Source organism: Schistocerca serialis, chromosome 6 (genome assembly GCF_023864345.2).
Source record: "Schistocerca serialis cubense isolate TAMUIC-IGC-003099 chromosome 6, iqSchSeri2.2, whole genome shotgun sequence".
NCBI lineage: Eukaryota > Metazoa > Arthropoda > Insecta > Orthoptera > Acrididae > Schistocerca > Schistocerca serialis.
The window spans coordinates 243,682,325-243,699,235 of NC_064643.1; the positions used below are offsets into that span (position 1 = coordinate 243,682,325).

General features: G+C 38.4%; 1 protein-coding gene across 4 annotated transcripts in view; it reads left to right on the forward strand.

Moving 5' to 3' along the window:
* The first annotated feature begins 4,259 nt into the window (after positions 1 to 4,259).
* Positions 4,260 to 16,911, forward strand: part of LOC126483699 (focadhesin) — a 288,818-nt gene continuing 276,166 nt past the window's right edge. The window contains exons 1-2 of one of the 4 annotated variants that reach the window (XM_050106786.1): positions 4,260 to 4,339; positions 15,182 to 15,285. In XM_050106786.1, coding sequence (XP_049962743.1) covers positions 15,232 to 15,285 — 54 coding nt within the window. In that variant the 5' untranslated portion in view covers positions 4,260 to 4,339; positions 15,182 to 15,231. Of the gene's footprint in view, positions 4,340 to 4,489; positions 4,629 to 4,701; positions 4,723 to 15,181; positions 15,286 to 16,911 lie in introns of those variants that run through there. The other 3 variants (XM_050106787.1, XM_050106788.1, XM_050106790.1) reach the window with 3 other exon arrangements.

The following is a 16,911-nucleotide window of genomic DNA, read 5'->3' on the forward strand; positions in this document are numbered from 1 at the left end:
GCATCGTCTCACGCGGTCTGCACGTCCAGCACGAACGCTGGTCCAACCGAGGCGCCAGGTGGAAATGGCATGGCAAGCCGTTCCACAGGACTACATCCAGCATCTCTACGATCGTCTCCATGGGAGAATAGCAGCCTGCATTGCTGCGAAAGGTGGATATACACTGTACTAGTGCCGACATTGTGCATGCTCTGTTGCCTGTGTCTATGTGCCTGTGGTTCTGTCAGTGTGATCATGTGATGTATCTGACCCCAGGAATGTGTCAATAAAGTTTCCCCTTCCTGGGACAATGAATTCATGGTGTTCTTATTTCAATTTCCAGGAGTGTATATATACGCATATACATATACATATATATACATAAACATATATATATATATATATATATATATATATATATATATATATATATATATATACATATACATGCACATGTAAATATTCAAAAACCTTCTCCATGGAAACATGCGTACATAGTGAACTTTCATGGTAACCCGCAAACGATGTCAAAATCTTTTGTAAGGTACTCTCTTCAATGTACTGTCCGAAATATTATGTAGACAGTGATGTTCCTCTTGATGGACAAGTGTGCAAAATTTCTTCAAGATCGGAATAAAATTGTAGGTTGGTATAGAAGTGTGTACGTAAAGTACCCTCCGCCATGCACCATTCAGAATTTTAAGCAGGCAACGCCCTTCATCCTGCTTTGAATATCAAGTGTGCCAAATTTCATCAAGATCGAGATAAATACGTACAATTTGTCGAGTTCCGTTATGTAAAGGAACCTCTGCCATGCACCATATGAAATTTTATGTAGACTGTGACCTTCCTCTTGGTTTCAAGGTATAGTGTTCAAAATTTCATCAAGATTGTATGCAATACAAACACACGGACACAATGAAAACGCACTTTCAGTTTTTGTCAAATTTTCCAATTTTTCGGTCGATTTTCGAAACATTTTATTTCTTAAAAACCTTGTCCTGAGAATTACGAACACAGCAAAAAAAATTTAGCCGAACTGATCCAGGCGTTCTCGAGTTTTACGCTTATCAACACATTTGGCAATTAATTTTTATTTATATAGATAAGAAGCCCGAAATATACGCGTAAAGGAAGAATATACAAATAAAACCAATATTTTTTTTACCTGAAATTAATACATATATACATATAATGTTGGGGTTTGTCTTTTGGTGCTCAGGTAAAATAAAAACTTTTGATTAACGTTCATAATACGACAATGACGCGCGCAGACTAAACGGCTGCGTAGCGCAGCTCAGCAGTAATATGGGCAGGCAAGCAAGTTTCCCGCAGCCTGCCCGGGTTGGGTTCTGCTTGGCTTGGCTGGGAGTGAAGCAGCCTGCCCGTTCTGTTGACAACGAGCGGCGGCCTGCCCGCCTGGCCACCGGGCAAGCATGGGCGGGTTAAAAGCGGGACATGTACACCTCTAGATGGTACTGTTCAGGATAGTGTGGCAGGTAGAGTGGTATCGTGTTGGGCAATTTCAGCAAGACTGCAACAAAACAAGTTACTTATTATTAATGTAACATCAGATTTCATTTAATCACTGCTTTGACCGGCTAATGATCGTTATTTTGATAAAGAAATCTCCACCTGGGAACGTTTAGCAACGTTGTCTGTCAAGTAGTGTAAATGGCACTAAGTTCGTGCACAAAAGTGATGATATACAACTAGCAAATAAGCTAAATAAATGATATGTAATCTCAAGCATACAAGAGTAATGATTTTAGCAATCTCCAGTGCTGTTGCATAATAATCTCATTATTAGTTGCAGATCGTCTATCGAATTTACCGCTTCTGTTATTCGAGGTGGCAACACTTTCCTTTAAGTAAAATGAACAGTTTTGTCACACAATACCACAAGCACACAACACTTATGTATTGTTACCTGTCAAAATATTTCATAAAAGTTGTTATGAAATATTTAGGCTTCATACATCAGCAAAGAACAATTTTTATCGTGTAAGTTGCTGTTTGCATAGGCATAAGTTCACTATATTTAAAGATTATTCACAATCTATGTGGAATTTATTACGTCCGAGTGGGTTCTGGCAACCAATACACAATTGTTATCGCGATAATGACCATCAAGATTTATGTCTGTATAAAAATTCAATTTTAACCTGCAACTGGAATATTTCACTAAGATGGCGGCTATCATAAGACAATCACTTATCGATTCTCCTTCAGGCATTGCTTTCTACCAACGAGTAATATATATCAAATCTTTTTGTACCTTTACTATATGTATTAACATTTAAAATATTTCTCAGTGTTAATCGCTTATTATTCAGCATTTATCAGTCAACCACGCTGTAGATCAATAGAGCTAATGGCTGCGCTCCATTGCAGCTGATCAGAAAACTTAACAGTTATATAGAACGAGAATCATACTGAAATAAAAGTCCAAACAAAGTGAATTCATTTCAGTGACACAGAAACTCTATTTTTCAAATATTACTTGTCAACATAATACACTTTGTTACAGACCTCTCTGCTATGAGCCATCAATCACAGCCGAACAGTACAACAGTTCGAACAAGAAGGAGAAGGATTATTCTAGAAGAATCATTGGTAACAAAAGATGGAGATTTTCATTATCTTTTTCCATGGGTATTGTCTGAGATATAATTTCTTACAGAATAGTGAATTATGTTATTGACAATACTTATTTATTATTTTATTTTGGACGAAGTCCTTTTCATTAATATCATGAGAATGTTCAATCGCACTCCACGCACAACGCTGTTGTGTTGCAACATTTTACTAGGTCACCACAAAAATCTGTGAAGCAGAGTGCACGTAAAAGCAGAGTAAGCCGATCTAGTGTATGACGAATTCTGAAGGCTGCAAAGTGGGAAGTGTACACTCCAAGATCGCTGTATGGTATGAATGAGGACGACCCGGATCGAAGGATGGAGTACTGTGATTGTTTTGAAGGTATGCTTCGCGATGATGAACGGTTTGCATAGATTATTGTCTGGTCTGACTAGGCGCAATTCAAATTAATCGGTACTGTAAACCGCCACAACTGCGTGTACTGGACTCCTGAAAGTCTTCATGTTCTTATGGACAAACTCGTTAATCTATCAGGTCTTAGTACATGGTGTGGTCTGTCATCGCGTGGTTTGATTGGTCCATTCTTCTTTGAATCTACCGTAACTGGTGAGATGTATGTTCATATGCTGCAAACATCGATTTTACTTGCCATCCGAAATGTTTATGGAAATGAAGGATTTTACCTACAACAATATAGCGCTTTGCATCACTATCCCCGGGGTGTCAGAGTCTACTTGGATGAAAATCTATCTGGATGATGAACAAGTCGAAGAGGATGTATTGGGTACCCACCATAGTCTCCAGGCTGTACACCTCTTGACTGCTGCCTACAGCGAACTGTTGACAGCAGTGAGCTTGTCGTATTGAGTTTTTTTTAGTGCCTTCATTTTCAGTTTTTGTGGTGTGAGTACTCCATATTTTTATGTTCATCCTGTGTGCGGCGGTGTTCCATGACATTATAAAATTATATCTTTGTTTTTTTGTTATGGTTAAGGTGTAATTTTTGGTTTCAAAATAGAAATAAGTTATTTTTACTCCAATTTACCGTATTTCGTTCTGTGATTTTCTGCCAAACATAATTACAGACATCAGGGACCTTGAGGAATGAAGTTTATCAACAAAGGCAGCTACACTGAAAGAACTGGGAGATTCCACAGAAGTGTGGCTATCACACTGGCAACAATGACAGCCGTAGTTCGGTCAACAGTTCAGCGGCATCGACGTTATTTGGCTGCTAATGGGGCTGTCACTCTGAGCTATTTAGCGTGTAATTATACAAAAGAAGTCTACTTCAAATTCTGTTCTTAATCTTCCTTCCTGTTTTTGTTATATCACGTTGCAAAACATAATTTTAATTTTAAATTCAGTGCATTAATGCGATCTTAGTAAATGAGTGTTTGTAAAATGATTCTTTCATATAGCGTTCATTAAAAAAAATGACGATCATTCCACTTGGGACGTGTGGAAAGTACATTAGCTTATGTTTCAGTTGTAAATATTTGTCATGGATTATTGTTTTCCTGACACGGTCTATATCCTGTGAGACTTCCTCACTACGGATCAATTGGAATGAAAGTAAATCTAATCTAATGCAAACGAATTGACTTTTCGTGAACTGCTGCTAGGCAACACTCGAATCGAACGGTACTAATCGATACTTGGAGAGCGCTAGCAGCTGGCGCAAGTTAACGTTCAACTCTTGAGTGGGTGTGTTTTCCTGGAAAGACTTTGTGCCGCGATTGATGTGTGCTGTTACGGGGTAAAAGAATTTTCAAATGTTTGTCCTGCGTTAACACAAACAGAAAATACTGTAAAAAGTCGTCATCTTTTGATTAGGATTTCCCTTTCCCCACAATAAAATATAACAACGAATTAACCCTGTAACAATAACATTTGTGCGGCACGTGGGTCTCACACGTTTTAACGAAAGTAGTGTACATATAAAGCACCGTAATTCCTTTGCCGAAGGAGACAACCGAAACTTCATGTAGATGAGTAGTGCCTCAGTCGGAGAGGTATTTCATCCTTCAGTATTGACTAACACTCAGGTGGGCTCCAACGATCGCGTTTTATGTGTAATAAAGATCGGTTCACAAATGTCAATTTTGGATACATATGAAGAGCGGTCCAGTTGAATTTTAGGTACTGTACCTGTCAGTATTGTACTACTGCCCTAAAAGATTTAGCGTGTTTTTTTTATTGTAACCGTATTGGCTGTTGACAACACCCCTCGAACGTATTTACACGTTGTACGTGTAAATTTCGCATGAGACATTATTTCAGACAGCTGTCACTATGCCATATACACCTTTTATAACGATTGTTAGCAGAGCGCCACGGCACGACTAAACGATCTGTACTTTACTTAAAGAAGATAATTGAAACGTACTTATTTAAAATAGATGTTAATCTGCTTCATACAGCCAGTGGCATAAGGAAACCAGTGATTGCTCTGGACACTGCGAAGGGTCACACAACTAAAAGGAAGCGATTAATTACGAGCTGTTAGGAATGCACATAAAGACTGGCTTTACTGGCTGATACAGGACTGTTTTTTGTGTAGTTTTTTCGTCATGTCATATACTTGTGTACTAACTTTTAAGCATTGTTACTGTATCCTGTGGAAAATAAAATAGCTTCTTTTGTAGAGTAACTTTGATTGCAGAAACCTGTGTTTACGAAATTTTTCGCCCAGGCCTATATCAGCCTTTTTCTTATGAATTTTAAAATTTTCCCGGCGAATTGAATGTTCAAACAAATTTCGGGGTTGTAGGCGGTCGTCGTTACGTAATCCGACAATATTTCGACAGGGCACATGCCAGTTATCATCAGGTGAACCATCGCCAAGCCCAAAATTTGTTTGAACAACCTGACTTAAGTACAGATATTTTGCAGTCATAGTTGGAAGTACTCTCCTCCCCTGTCCCTGTAGGAGAGAGGTTTGGCATTTGTGTCATAATTTTTTGAGAATAAGTACACCCTTCAGTGAATGTTATTTTATTCATCTATTTTTTTCTACATCCAACCATAAGTAACTGTATTGGTTGTGGAATAAGTTGAGTCATATATTAACAGTGTAGTTTTTATAAGAAATTGCTACTGTAAGTTATTAATGCCATCATTTAATTTACGTGGTGAAAAAGGTTTTAAATGTGCACAGTGCAATTGGTGTAAGAGTTGATAAATGTGGGGAAAAAAGTAACTGCTTCTGTGCCGCATTAAGAAACTGCACATTATCAGCTTCTTGGTCAAATTCTTAAAAAAAGACACTGATGTTTGTTGATAGGTAACAGTAGTTACTGAAGAATGGTCGTCTATTTACTATAAGTATCAGCATTTTATCATGCTACTAGTGCAGATGTCCAGTTCTTGAATTTAAATATTCGAGGAATTTATAGTAGCAGATTGTATGATACCTACATTTACAGTAATTTATTATTGTAAATAATACCCAACTTTTGCTTTTCTTTTGTATTGTAGTTGATTAAATCTCGTTGGACTTTGAGTTGATGTTTTTTACTATCTAAGAATTCCACTAATGGATAAATGTGGAGTACAGGTCATTCTTGGGTCCCCTTTGACATGCCAGTGTCATAATCAAACATTAGTTATAAAACAATCTTTTAATCTCGGTGGATTAATATTTGTGTGGTTCAAGGATTAAGAGCATGCCAGGTATGGTAATTCGAAACATTCTGGTGCCGCTGCTATATTCAACTCTCTCACATGGATTATAACAGTGTGGATGACAGATATATAAGTTCGGGTCCACACATACATCTTGGACTTATTATTTCAGTACTGTCAGAAATACCATATCCCATCAGTGGTACGGTCACTTGTGTTAGCAGCCAAAGACAGTATACCATTTTGGCTGCAATTCCTGACCAGCCTTCTATGTGGACTTGTTCACTAAACACCTATTCATGTAGATGAATGCACTGATCTTAACATAGCAATTTTCAGTGACTGTTTGCAACCCATGCCATCTGACACATCAACTCCTACATCCCACTATTGGCAACAACAGCTCGTCTTAATTGTGTAGATGATAAGTTACCTTCCACTATTGAAGATATGGTTTTCTCCCACAGTCCCTGTGGCCTCACTCTCCAGGAGTCCATGTCACACCCACCTCTGCCCCTCGCCGATTCTTCCTCCAGCTGCTTCAGTCTGATCCTTTCACTTAAGTTTATTTTGTAGTTCTGTGAATTATCATTCAGTGATCTTCCGAAACACTACAGTTCTTATCTGTACCACAGAAAAGTTTCGTTGATATACTCCTTTCTTCTTCCCTTGCGGGCATGGTCTTAGTCTTAGTCTGTACCCCAACCTGTTCTTCTCTTTATCCTTCACATTACATCCACTAGTCCTAGGTCATTTCACCTGCTCCACCTGACACAATCCTCAGTTTGTTTTTATGGGAGGAGAGGGCAGGTGCCCAGAATAAAAATTCCACCTGGGATATTCCAGTATCGTATCAGTGTTCTTACTTCTCACTTCTGCTGAATAAATACTTTTAAAAATTTGGCCCCATAGCTACAGAAGATAATTTTATAAAGCAACCAGGAGTAATCATATGCAAAATAAGATCCTACCCTTGCCTTTGAGTCAACACAATTACAGATATTGACGAGTTCAAAACATGCTTAACTGAGCTGCTTTATTGGTTCATCTTTGTGTCATCTCCATTTTACACATAGTGAATGACCATTACTGTTTATTTATGCTCAAACATATTATTCACATCTGCTTGAAATTACATAATATATGCTTAGATAAAGACAAACTGTGTGTTGTGAACCAATAGTGGCCTGTTCAGTTATCATCTAGGATCTATCTGCATGGTTGAGTCTGGACCTTGGCTCAGTGTGCTTGTTTTATTAACTAACGTGTAAGGTTTTGAGCAGTCATTTAGGCTTATCATAGATAAAAAGCAGGAGTGGCCCAAGCATGGAACCAAATGATTTTCCATGTTTTTTGACCCTTCCCATTCAGAGTTTAGTTTTGGTGCCATGATCAAATTTGTGAAAGTGACCATCTGCTTTCTGTTATAAAGTTAAGACTCCAGCCATTAGGAAACCATGTCATAAACGATATTGTATTGATGTAATGAAAGACATTTTTAGCCTTGTTTCAAAAACTTTATTATTACTGTATGACCTAGGTGTCAGGTTATAAGCCCATTTTCTAGTACGTAACTGATCCTCAAGCAAAGATAAATATGCCAACTGTTTGTTCTATCAATTCTTGAATTAAACTGTAAAAATCATCTCCGTTGACAATTTTAACAAAATTACATATGGATTTACAAAATTCATGAAGATAGCATTTACAATAAAGATAATTTAATGTACATTGGAGTAGAGTTTAGCACAGAAATAGAATTTTTTATTATGTTAATGAAGACATCAAGATTATTCTTCTAAGTAGTATTTGCAGTATTGTGTAAAAGGGGTGAATATTTGAATTCAGTTTTTTAATGAGTAATAAATTAGGGGACACACACTTCTGTTCCTCAATTTCTAACTGAGTGAGCTTAGTGACCTTCCCCTCTGTGTGTAGGTCCTCTATATCTGTTATGTATTTGTGGTTTTTATTCATGCATTTTTCAGCAAAGGATGAATCTTTCTTCTTTAATCCCCAATTTATATGGTGTTCTTTGAGCCTAGAGGAGATGATCCTCCCAGTCTGTCCAGTGTAGCAACACTGACACTGCTGGCAGATGAGCTCATAAACCCAACTTTTCATGGTGTCTGGTTGTTTATTTTTTGAACTGAAAAAATGGTTCAAATGGCTCTGAGCACTATGCAACTTAACTTCTGAGGTCATCAGTCGCCTAGAACTTAGAACTAATTAAACCTAACTAACCTAAGGACATCACACACATCCATGCCCGAGGCAGGATTCGAACCTGCGACTGTAGCGGTAGCTCGGTTCCAGACTGTAGCGCCTAGAACCGCATGGCCACTCCGGCCGACGATGAATTGAAGAGAGACCTACCTACTGCCTATGGGACATAGAGAAGCCCAGAGAAACTCTTTGCTTTTAAAATGTTGCATATCCTTATTTAAATTTACCTATAAAATGTAAACAGCAGTATTTTCTTTTCAGTCTGTCTATGCTGCCCACCGGTTGCATTAGAGATCTAGCTTTGCTTCTTCAGTTTTGTATTGAAAATGTTGTCAATAATGTTGGAATCAAATTCATTATTTGCGATTATTGTTCTTATTGTATTGTGTTTCTGGTCATAGTCTTCTTGGAACATGGGGACAGAAAGAAGAGGAATGCTGCATGTTTGTAAGCTGTAGGATGTTGAGATGAAGCTGGGATGAGTGTGTCAGTAAAGGGGCCTTTTCATAAATTTTAAATTTATGGTTTCTGTTTCCTATATGTAAGCTGATGTCTTGGAAATGAATGGTGGAATCCCTTAACTTCATACTGACCTTTATGCTAGTATGCCATTGATTCATAAACTTGTGGAATTGTCTATTGGATCCTTTCCACATACAGAGAATGCCAGTGACATTTTTTACCAGTAATTCACTATTAAGAAAAATCAGTATTCCACTTGTCCGTGAACATTTCTGCTGGCAAGGGGGTTAAGGGTAAGCTCATTGTCAGACCATCTGCTTGCTTATAATAGCTCCCTTGAAAGCAGAAACAGTTTAGATTTAAACATCATTCCATCATACTAATTATGTTCAGCTGTTCTTTTGGATTAAATTGTGTAAATACAATGACAGTAACACAACATTTATTCAGTATTTCACATGAATGCTGTGGAACAAGCTATGTACACTAGGAGAGACTAATTTTGTGTTTGTTGACATCTTATCATCTGTTAAATAAATCTAAACTGTTCTTAATGCTATATTTCCTTGTGAAGTTCAGTTTATTCCTCAAGATGATGATGATCCTCCTGGTGCTTATATTGCAGATACCACTGGTTGCATTGGAACTTCTTTTTTGTGGAGTTTGGGTTTCTCATACAGCTGTGGAGACCTAGGATTTATTCGAAGAATGCTCTTATGGACATATTCAAAAAAATGTGTTGGAGTACTTGTTTACTACCTGCAGCTGATCATTGTATTTAGCTGTTGCATCTTCGTGTATGTTTTGCGGCTGCACTGCTGGAAAAAAATTCCTTGTATAATCTGTTTTACTTAATGGCACTACAGGCTCTCCTTTATCTGCCCTAGTCATGATCATGTTACTGCTTCCAGTCCTAGTTTTAAGTTCCTTCATGACTAAGAACTCATTGTTCTTCTTATATTGAAGTTGTTGTTGCTGTGCCTGCTCCTGCTTATTTTTTTCTGCGCTCTGTACTTTCATAGTCATCTTTCTGTAGGGCTAATTCTAGATCTACTCTTAGATGGTCCAGCACTTGGTATCACGTTTGGAGTGTATGTGTGGCCTTTTGATTATACCTCTTCTTCTGGTTCTGTCAGGGTTAATGTTGATATGAAACCAGATGCCTACTGTACTTAGTGAACAACATAGATAGACCAAAAGGAAATTGTGCAGTTTACCTTTTACAGGTAACACTTCAAACAGGATACGCAACATTTTAAAAGCAAGGTGTTACTTGTGCATTTATATGTCCCATAGGCAGTAAGTAGTTCTCTCTTCAATTCAAAAGATAAACAACCAGATATCATGAAAAGTGTGGTTTATAAGATCTGCCAAGAGTGTCAATGTTGCTATACTGGGCAGACTGGGAGGACAATCTGCTCTGGGCTTAGATGACACCATAGAAGTTGGAAGTTAAAGAAGCTAAATTCACCCTTTGCTGAACTTTACATAAAGAAAAATACCCAGTAGCCATGGAAGTTCTACACATAGAGGGAAAGGGCACAAATATTTCTCAGTTAGAAATTAAGAAACATATGTGTGTATCTCCACATGACTGAATGAATGAACTCTGTTCAACTATTAAGCCCTTTTAGACATTATGCAATCCCTACTTAGAATCAAGGTGTCTTCATTCGCATAACAAAAGATTCCGCTCCTGTCTGTGCGTTGATCTACTCCAATGTATGATTAGTTATAGTTATTGTAAATTTTGTCCTAATGAATTTTGTAAATCCATATGTAATATTGTCAACGGAGATAACTTTTACAGTTTAAGTCAAGAATCAATAGATTAAAAACTTGACATGTTTATTTTTTCTTGGTTCTAATCTTTGGAACCAGTTTTGTACTAGAAAATGGGCATGTAACCCAAAACTTAGGTCTACATTGTGTGATCATTTTACATTAGACCACTCTAGACAGGCATTCTTAGCTATCCATTGCTCACGTTCTTGCACAGCTCAAGAACATCTAGCATGTCACCTCTAATATTCCTGAATGTCTGCAGATCCTCCATATTATCTTCTCCGGAGCTAAATCTTCCTGCTGGCTGCTGAGTAGTTTGTAAACATTTTCTTGTGTTACTTAGTGAAAATGATTGTCTTCCTGACTTTCGTAACTTTTTGTTCAGTGCCAGTAGTTGTTGACACTGTAGCAGCCAAATGATCTCTGATTCCTATTATTTTAGAAAAGTGTTTAATACAAAACCACAGAAATATTTCTCTCTGCCATCTGTTCCAGATGCTTGTATCTCTGATTCTGTACCTGGGAAATTTATGTTTATCCCCGTTACAACAGCATAGTTGGGGAATTCAGATGTGGTATTTCAAATTCTTCCTCTGAAGAGCTCCACAACTTCAGTACTTAAAATGAGTGGATCATAAAAATGTTAGCTTTTTTGCTTACTTTTGACACTTAGAAAGATTATGTTATGATTAAGTTTTAGTTGTTAAACATTTGTGAATTCTTTTTCATGATTCTTAGCCAATCACCTATGGCATCCACCCCTTTTCCAATGTAGACACTGAACAACAAAATTAAATGATAACTTTTTCAAAACCCTATAACTGTCTCTCATTGTGATGTATAAATTTGAAATTTGGCTGAAATGTGCCTACAATCTTCCACTGTAATGGTACAAAATCAAGGCATCCTGCGATGTCACCCCCGGGCTCAGCGATGCTTCAAACAGTGAGGTGTCAACACATGCAGAGTAAGGCCAGAGCTCAGAAATTCATGCGAAATGTAAGATGGATTACTGGTGTCACATTTGCACCCAGTTTCACCACAGTTCTGCCCAATGCCACCGTGTCACACAATTGGAAGGTTGTCCCAGTCCCTCTTACTCACATTTTAACCCTTATTTTGACACCTCTGTGATGGAGGTCAGAACTGCAATGCCCAGTCTTGAAATCGTGCAGATTTATTATGAGTGGCTGATGGAAGCATTTCAGGCACGCTGCCTCTCCAAATTGATACAAAAAGGCCTCAAGGGGTGGTGTAAAGAGTGTCAGTGAAATTACCCCTTTCCTTGAGTCATTGGTTCCAACACATTTCACAGCTGAAAATGACGGTTTGCAGTGCAGTGAGCATCAGGAAGCTGTGCTTGAGAGCCTTTGACATTGCTGAGAGTCTTGGAAGTTTCAACCTTGTCTGGTAACATGGAACGTGATCACACCCTTTTGCAGTGCAGCGCGACCACAATTTTTGCTGTCCTGTACAGGCTGGAACCTCCAGAGACCGTTCAAAACCATTCAGCGTAATTTAAATGTGATACGAAGCAGCAAAGGTTATTTATGCTTTTTCAGCCCATCTGTTTTGTGCCTTCCTGTGGAATGTGGCAGGGTCACGGGGCAGTGCAACATTAACATAGTCCATGAATAAAGCAGCAAAGGATCCCTCTAAGACCATTAGTTTTTTTTAGTCATTAGTCTTTTGACAGGTTTGATGTGGCCCGTCACAGATACCTCTCCTGTACCAACCTCTTCATCTGGAAGTAGCACTTCCAACCTATGTCCTTAATTATTTGCTGGACATATTCTGATCTCTGCCTTCTTCTACAGCTCCTTCTAGTACAGTGGAAGTTATTTTCAGATGCCTTAATTGATGTCTTGCCATCCTGTCCCTTCTTCTTGTCAGTATTTTCCATATATTCCATTTCTCACCAATTCTGCTGAGAACCTCCTCATTCCTTGCCTTATCAGTTCACCTAATTTTCAACATTATTGTGTAGCACCATATCTCAAAAGCTTTGAGTTTCTTGTTTTTTTTTTCCCCCCACTGTCCATGTTTCACTACCATACAATGCTTGCTCCAGACATACATTACCAGAAATTTCTTCTTCAAATTAAGGTCTATGTTTGAGACTAGAAGACTTCTCCTGGCCAGGAATGCCCTTTTTTGCTGCCTAGGTAGCAGAGTTCCTTAACTTCATCTATGTCGGGATTACCAATCCTGATGTTTAGTTTCTCACTGTTCCTGTTTCTGCAACTTCACACTACTTTTGTCTTTTTCAATTTACTCTGTGTCTATGTTTTGTAAGCGTTAGACTGATCATTCTGTTCAGCAGATGATAGCTGAAGGATAGCAATGTCATGAGTGAATCTTATCATTGGTATCCTTTCACCGGTGAATTTTAATTCCCCTCTTGAAGTTGTCTTTTATTTCTGTCATTGCTGCTTTGATGTATAGTACTTGCTGGCTCTTGCAATCTTTGCACTTGTGTGGATGATGTTTTTCCGAAAGCCAGATTGTGTATTGCCAGACTCGTACCTCCTACACACCAACGTGAATAGTCATTTTGTTTCCACTGCAGCGGAATGTGCACTGATATGAAACTTCATTGCGGAGACATGACTTGGCCACATCCTGAGGGATGTTTCCAGAATGAAATTTTCACTCTTGAGTGAAGTGTGCACTGATATGAAACTTCAGTGCACACTTCACTCCAGAGTGAAAATTTCATTCTGGAAACATCCCTCAGGATGTGGCCAAGTCATGTCTCCGCAATATCCTTTCTTCCAGGAGTGCTTGTCTTTCAAGGTTTGTAGGAGGGCTTCTGTGAAGTTTGGAAGGTAGGAGACAAGGTACTGGCAGAAGTAAAGCTGTGAGGACAGGCCGTGAATTGTGCTTGGGTAGTTCAGTTGATAGAGCACTTGGTTGCGAAAGGCAGAGGTCCTGAGTTTGAGTTTCAATGTGGCACACAATTTTAATCTGCCAGGAAGTTTCATTTTGATACTGATTGTCATATACAGGCCCTGCTTAGATACTTTTTTAAATTGGCCATAGGGAGTGGGTCTGTTATTTGTAGAAAGTGATCGTTGAAAAGTCTAGCTACAGGTTTGTTGACATGGACCATCTGGTTGCTATCTTTAACTATTAGATCATCTTGTTTGTTGATAAACTTACCAGTTTTCTTTCTAACTATAAGTTTTTTACTTTGATTTTTAGAGTTTTTAATTTCTGATACAACATGCAAACTTTTTTTATTTTAATGACCCTACACAATAAAGAATAATACCTTTTATGGTATTAAAGTGGTTGGTCATTTATGCTTAACCTGTAAATTTTGTAGAGTTCTACATACAGCCTCTATCCCACTCATGCACTTTCAAGTCCTTTAACCTTCTCTACTTCTCTCTTTTTCTCCTCCCTTCATGCCTCTCCGCCCTCCCCCCCCTCCCTCCCCTCCCCAGTAGCACAGCCTCTCAACAATGCGCGTAGGAGTTCTATGCTGTCCCCACCACTTCCCTGCACACTCCCTCAGGAGCACAAACATTTTGCCCCACCCATAACCTGCTGTTCCTCCCCTTTTCTGACCAATGTTGCCTCCTTACCTCCACAACCTACTCCAGCAGGTTGCTGCTCACATCAGACACATTAGCAGTCGGACCTCAGCATTCGTAGACAGTGGCCATTAGTGTGTGAGTTGTGCTTGTGGGAATAAACTGCTAAAATATTTAAACTTCGTGCATGTCAGTGACTCAGTGCCTTGTTAAATAGAAATCGCCATATACATAAATGTTTCCCGTAACTTCTTTTCTTGTGGAAATATGTAAAGTGTAATAATTATAATTGTGCTGGTAGGCAGTAAATTTTACTGTACAGGCTTATGTTTCCATATGTTCTTCTGTGCAAAAGCTATTCATATGTATAGTTTAGAGTTTATCATTACTTTTGTGTGTATGAGAACTCCTGCTTTCTTTATATTGCTCCTGCAATTGTAAACTGCTATTTTTTAATCCTCAACATTTAACACTTATATTCCTGCATTTAATTAGCGCCCACATAGACACATTACATTAACTAGATTTCCTTTTCCTAATTCATTGAAGAAAAAAAAAAGTGATATGAATGATATTTTGTAGTTGGTACTCCAAAGTGTGAGAAAAATTAAAAGGGTGTTATGATCGTTAGGATAACCTGCTGCTTGAGTAAAAACTATTTTGTTGACCACCATGCCAGTTTCAATTGCCCAAATCATCACCAAGCTTCTGTGTAACAAAGGATAGTTGTTACACAGGATTTTTTTACGGAAACAGTCTTCAGTGGGGACTTGTCTGTGAATGTTTAACTTGTCTCATTTCAAATCTCAGAATGTTCTCCTTCATGACGAGATTTACAAAACACATGTGTGAGTGCATGAGAGTGAGCAAGTGCTTTAGTTTGTGCTTTGACCCACAGTTTATTTAATGGTTTGTAACTTGGTTTTGTAAGTGTAAAATGAAGTATCTTGTGCTCATTACAGATGCAAGCATCAAGTTCCTGAATGTCACTGACACATCCCTCTTTTTCACAATGGAAGAAATAGAGTACAAACTGAAGCAGAAAAACACTGTCATTATAGTAAATGTGAGTCTTGGTTATTTTAATCTTCTGTCATTATTATTTTAATTTTTATATTTACCCAAGTTGAACAAGCTAAAAGATAATGAATTACTATGATATGCCTACATTTGATTTCATCTATGGATAATTCAAGATGTCCAGTAGGATACAGAGGCACAGCACTGAAAAGCTGACAGGCATGTGGAAATCTTTAAAAACTTTGTAGCTTCTAGGTAAAGTCCTTCAGGTTAACATGCAAACATGCACACACAACTACAGTTGTCTCCTAAAGTTGCCACCTGACTTGAACAACCATCGATCTTGGTGGCAACAATGCAGCTGAAAAGATAGCAGGGATTTGCAGGCACTGCTGAATTTTATATTATTGTGATAAGAACTGCTATAGAAGTGATACCTAAATGAGAAATTCTGTTTTAGTGCATCTGCAGCTGCAGCAGTGTTAGCATATGTTTGCTTTTAGTAATTAAGCCACTTGTCACTTCTTTTACCACTGACTAAAGCCCCCTGCCCCCCATTAGTTGGCGAGTAAGTCAGTTCAAATGTGAGTGCTGTTCTCAGCTGCAGGTAGAGTTAGTTGCTGTTTATAAGCAGCTGGAAATCAGTCTGACCTGTGTCAATTGATTGAAAACTGCTTTGAAAGGATGTGGTGGGTGAAATACTGAGAGTCATGTACCAGAAATATGCAGAAATTAGAGGATCCATCACCAATCATCCACTTGACTGTGAGTAATATGTCAGTGGGAAGTCTAGGGTTCCTGCACAGGGGAAGCAGAAACCAGAGAAACTTTGGTTATTACACTATCTCTGTAAGCAACAAGTTTGTGATGCTGTCTTCCACTGAAACTGACCCAATGTGAGACACTTCACCTGTTGGGAAGCATGCTGTGACCATTGCAGGGGAATAGCACAAAGGGAGGGGAAGGGTGAACTTTTGCACTCTGTGTCATTGCCTGGAGGCCTCATTTAACATGTTGAAGCAGTCGGTTAGTAACCACTCAGGGAAAAAGATGCAAAAAAAGGCAGATTCTTGTAAACTTTGAAATGAAAAATATCTTTCTCCTGGGCTTTGAGGTCATATTCTGATCATCCAGTGACTTACAGAGAAGGGTGAGGAGGCACGCATTGCTCACAGAGTTTCAATAAATCTCACAATCTGAAACATTGTCTGTAGAACTGATAGGGTCCCTCTGATTCTGAGCCATGTAGATGGCTGGAACTAGAGACTCCGAATGTTCTGTGGTGAACTATGTTGTGAACATCTGGACTTACACTACAGTGCTGAGATCTGTAGGACCCCCTAAATGGGGCAAGGTTACACTACATGTCATAGGCTACTACTTAGGTAACTATGTATTGAGTGAACTTTTTTTAGGTAACTCTCCATCCAATTGGGTTAACAATAGCTGTAAGAAATCCCAAAGTATTAGTGTAAGGCCCAAAGGAATGGCGCTCATGGATGGAAAGATTAAGTTTCTGCTGATCAGTTGCTGAAAAAATTGCAACAAAGCAAAAAGCTGTGGAGCTCATATCATACAAGGTAGAGAAGTTGGCTAAAACCCTAAATTTACAACAGTGAGATTTGTTTTTTGTTCCAATTGAAGTGTATATTGGAAGAATAGGCTAACTGAA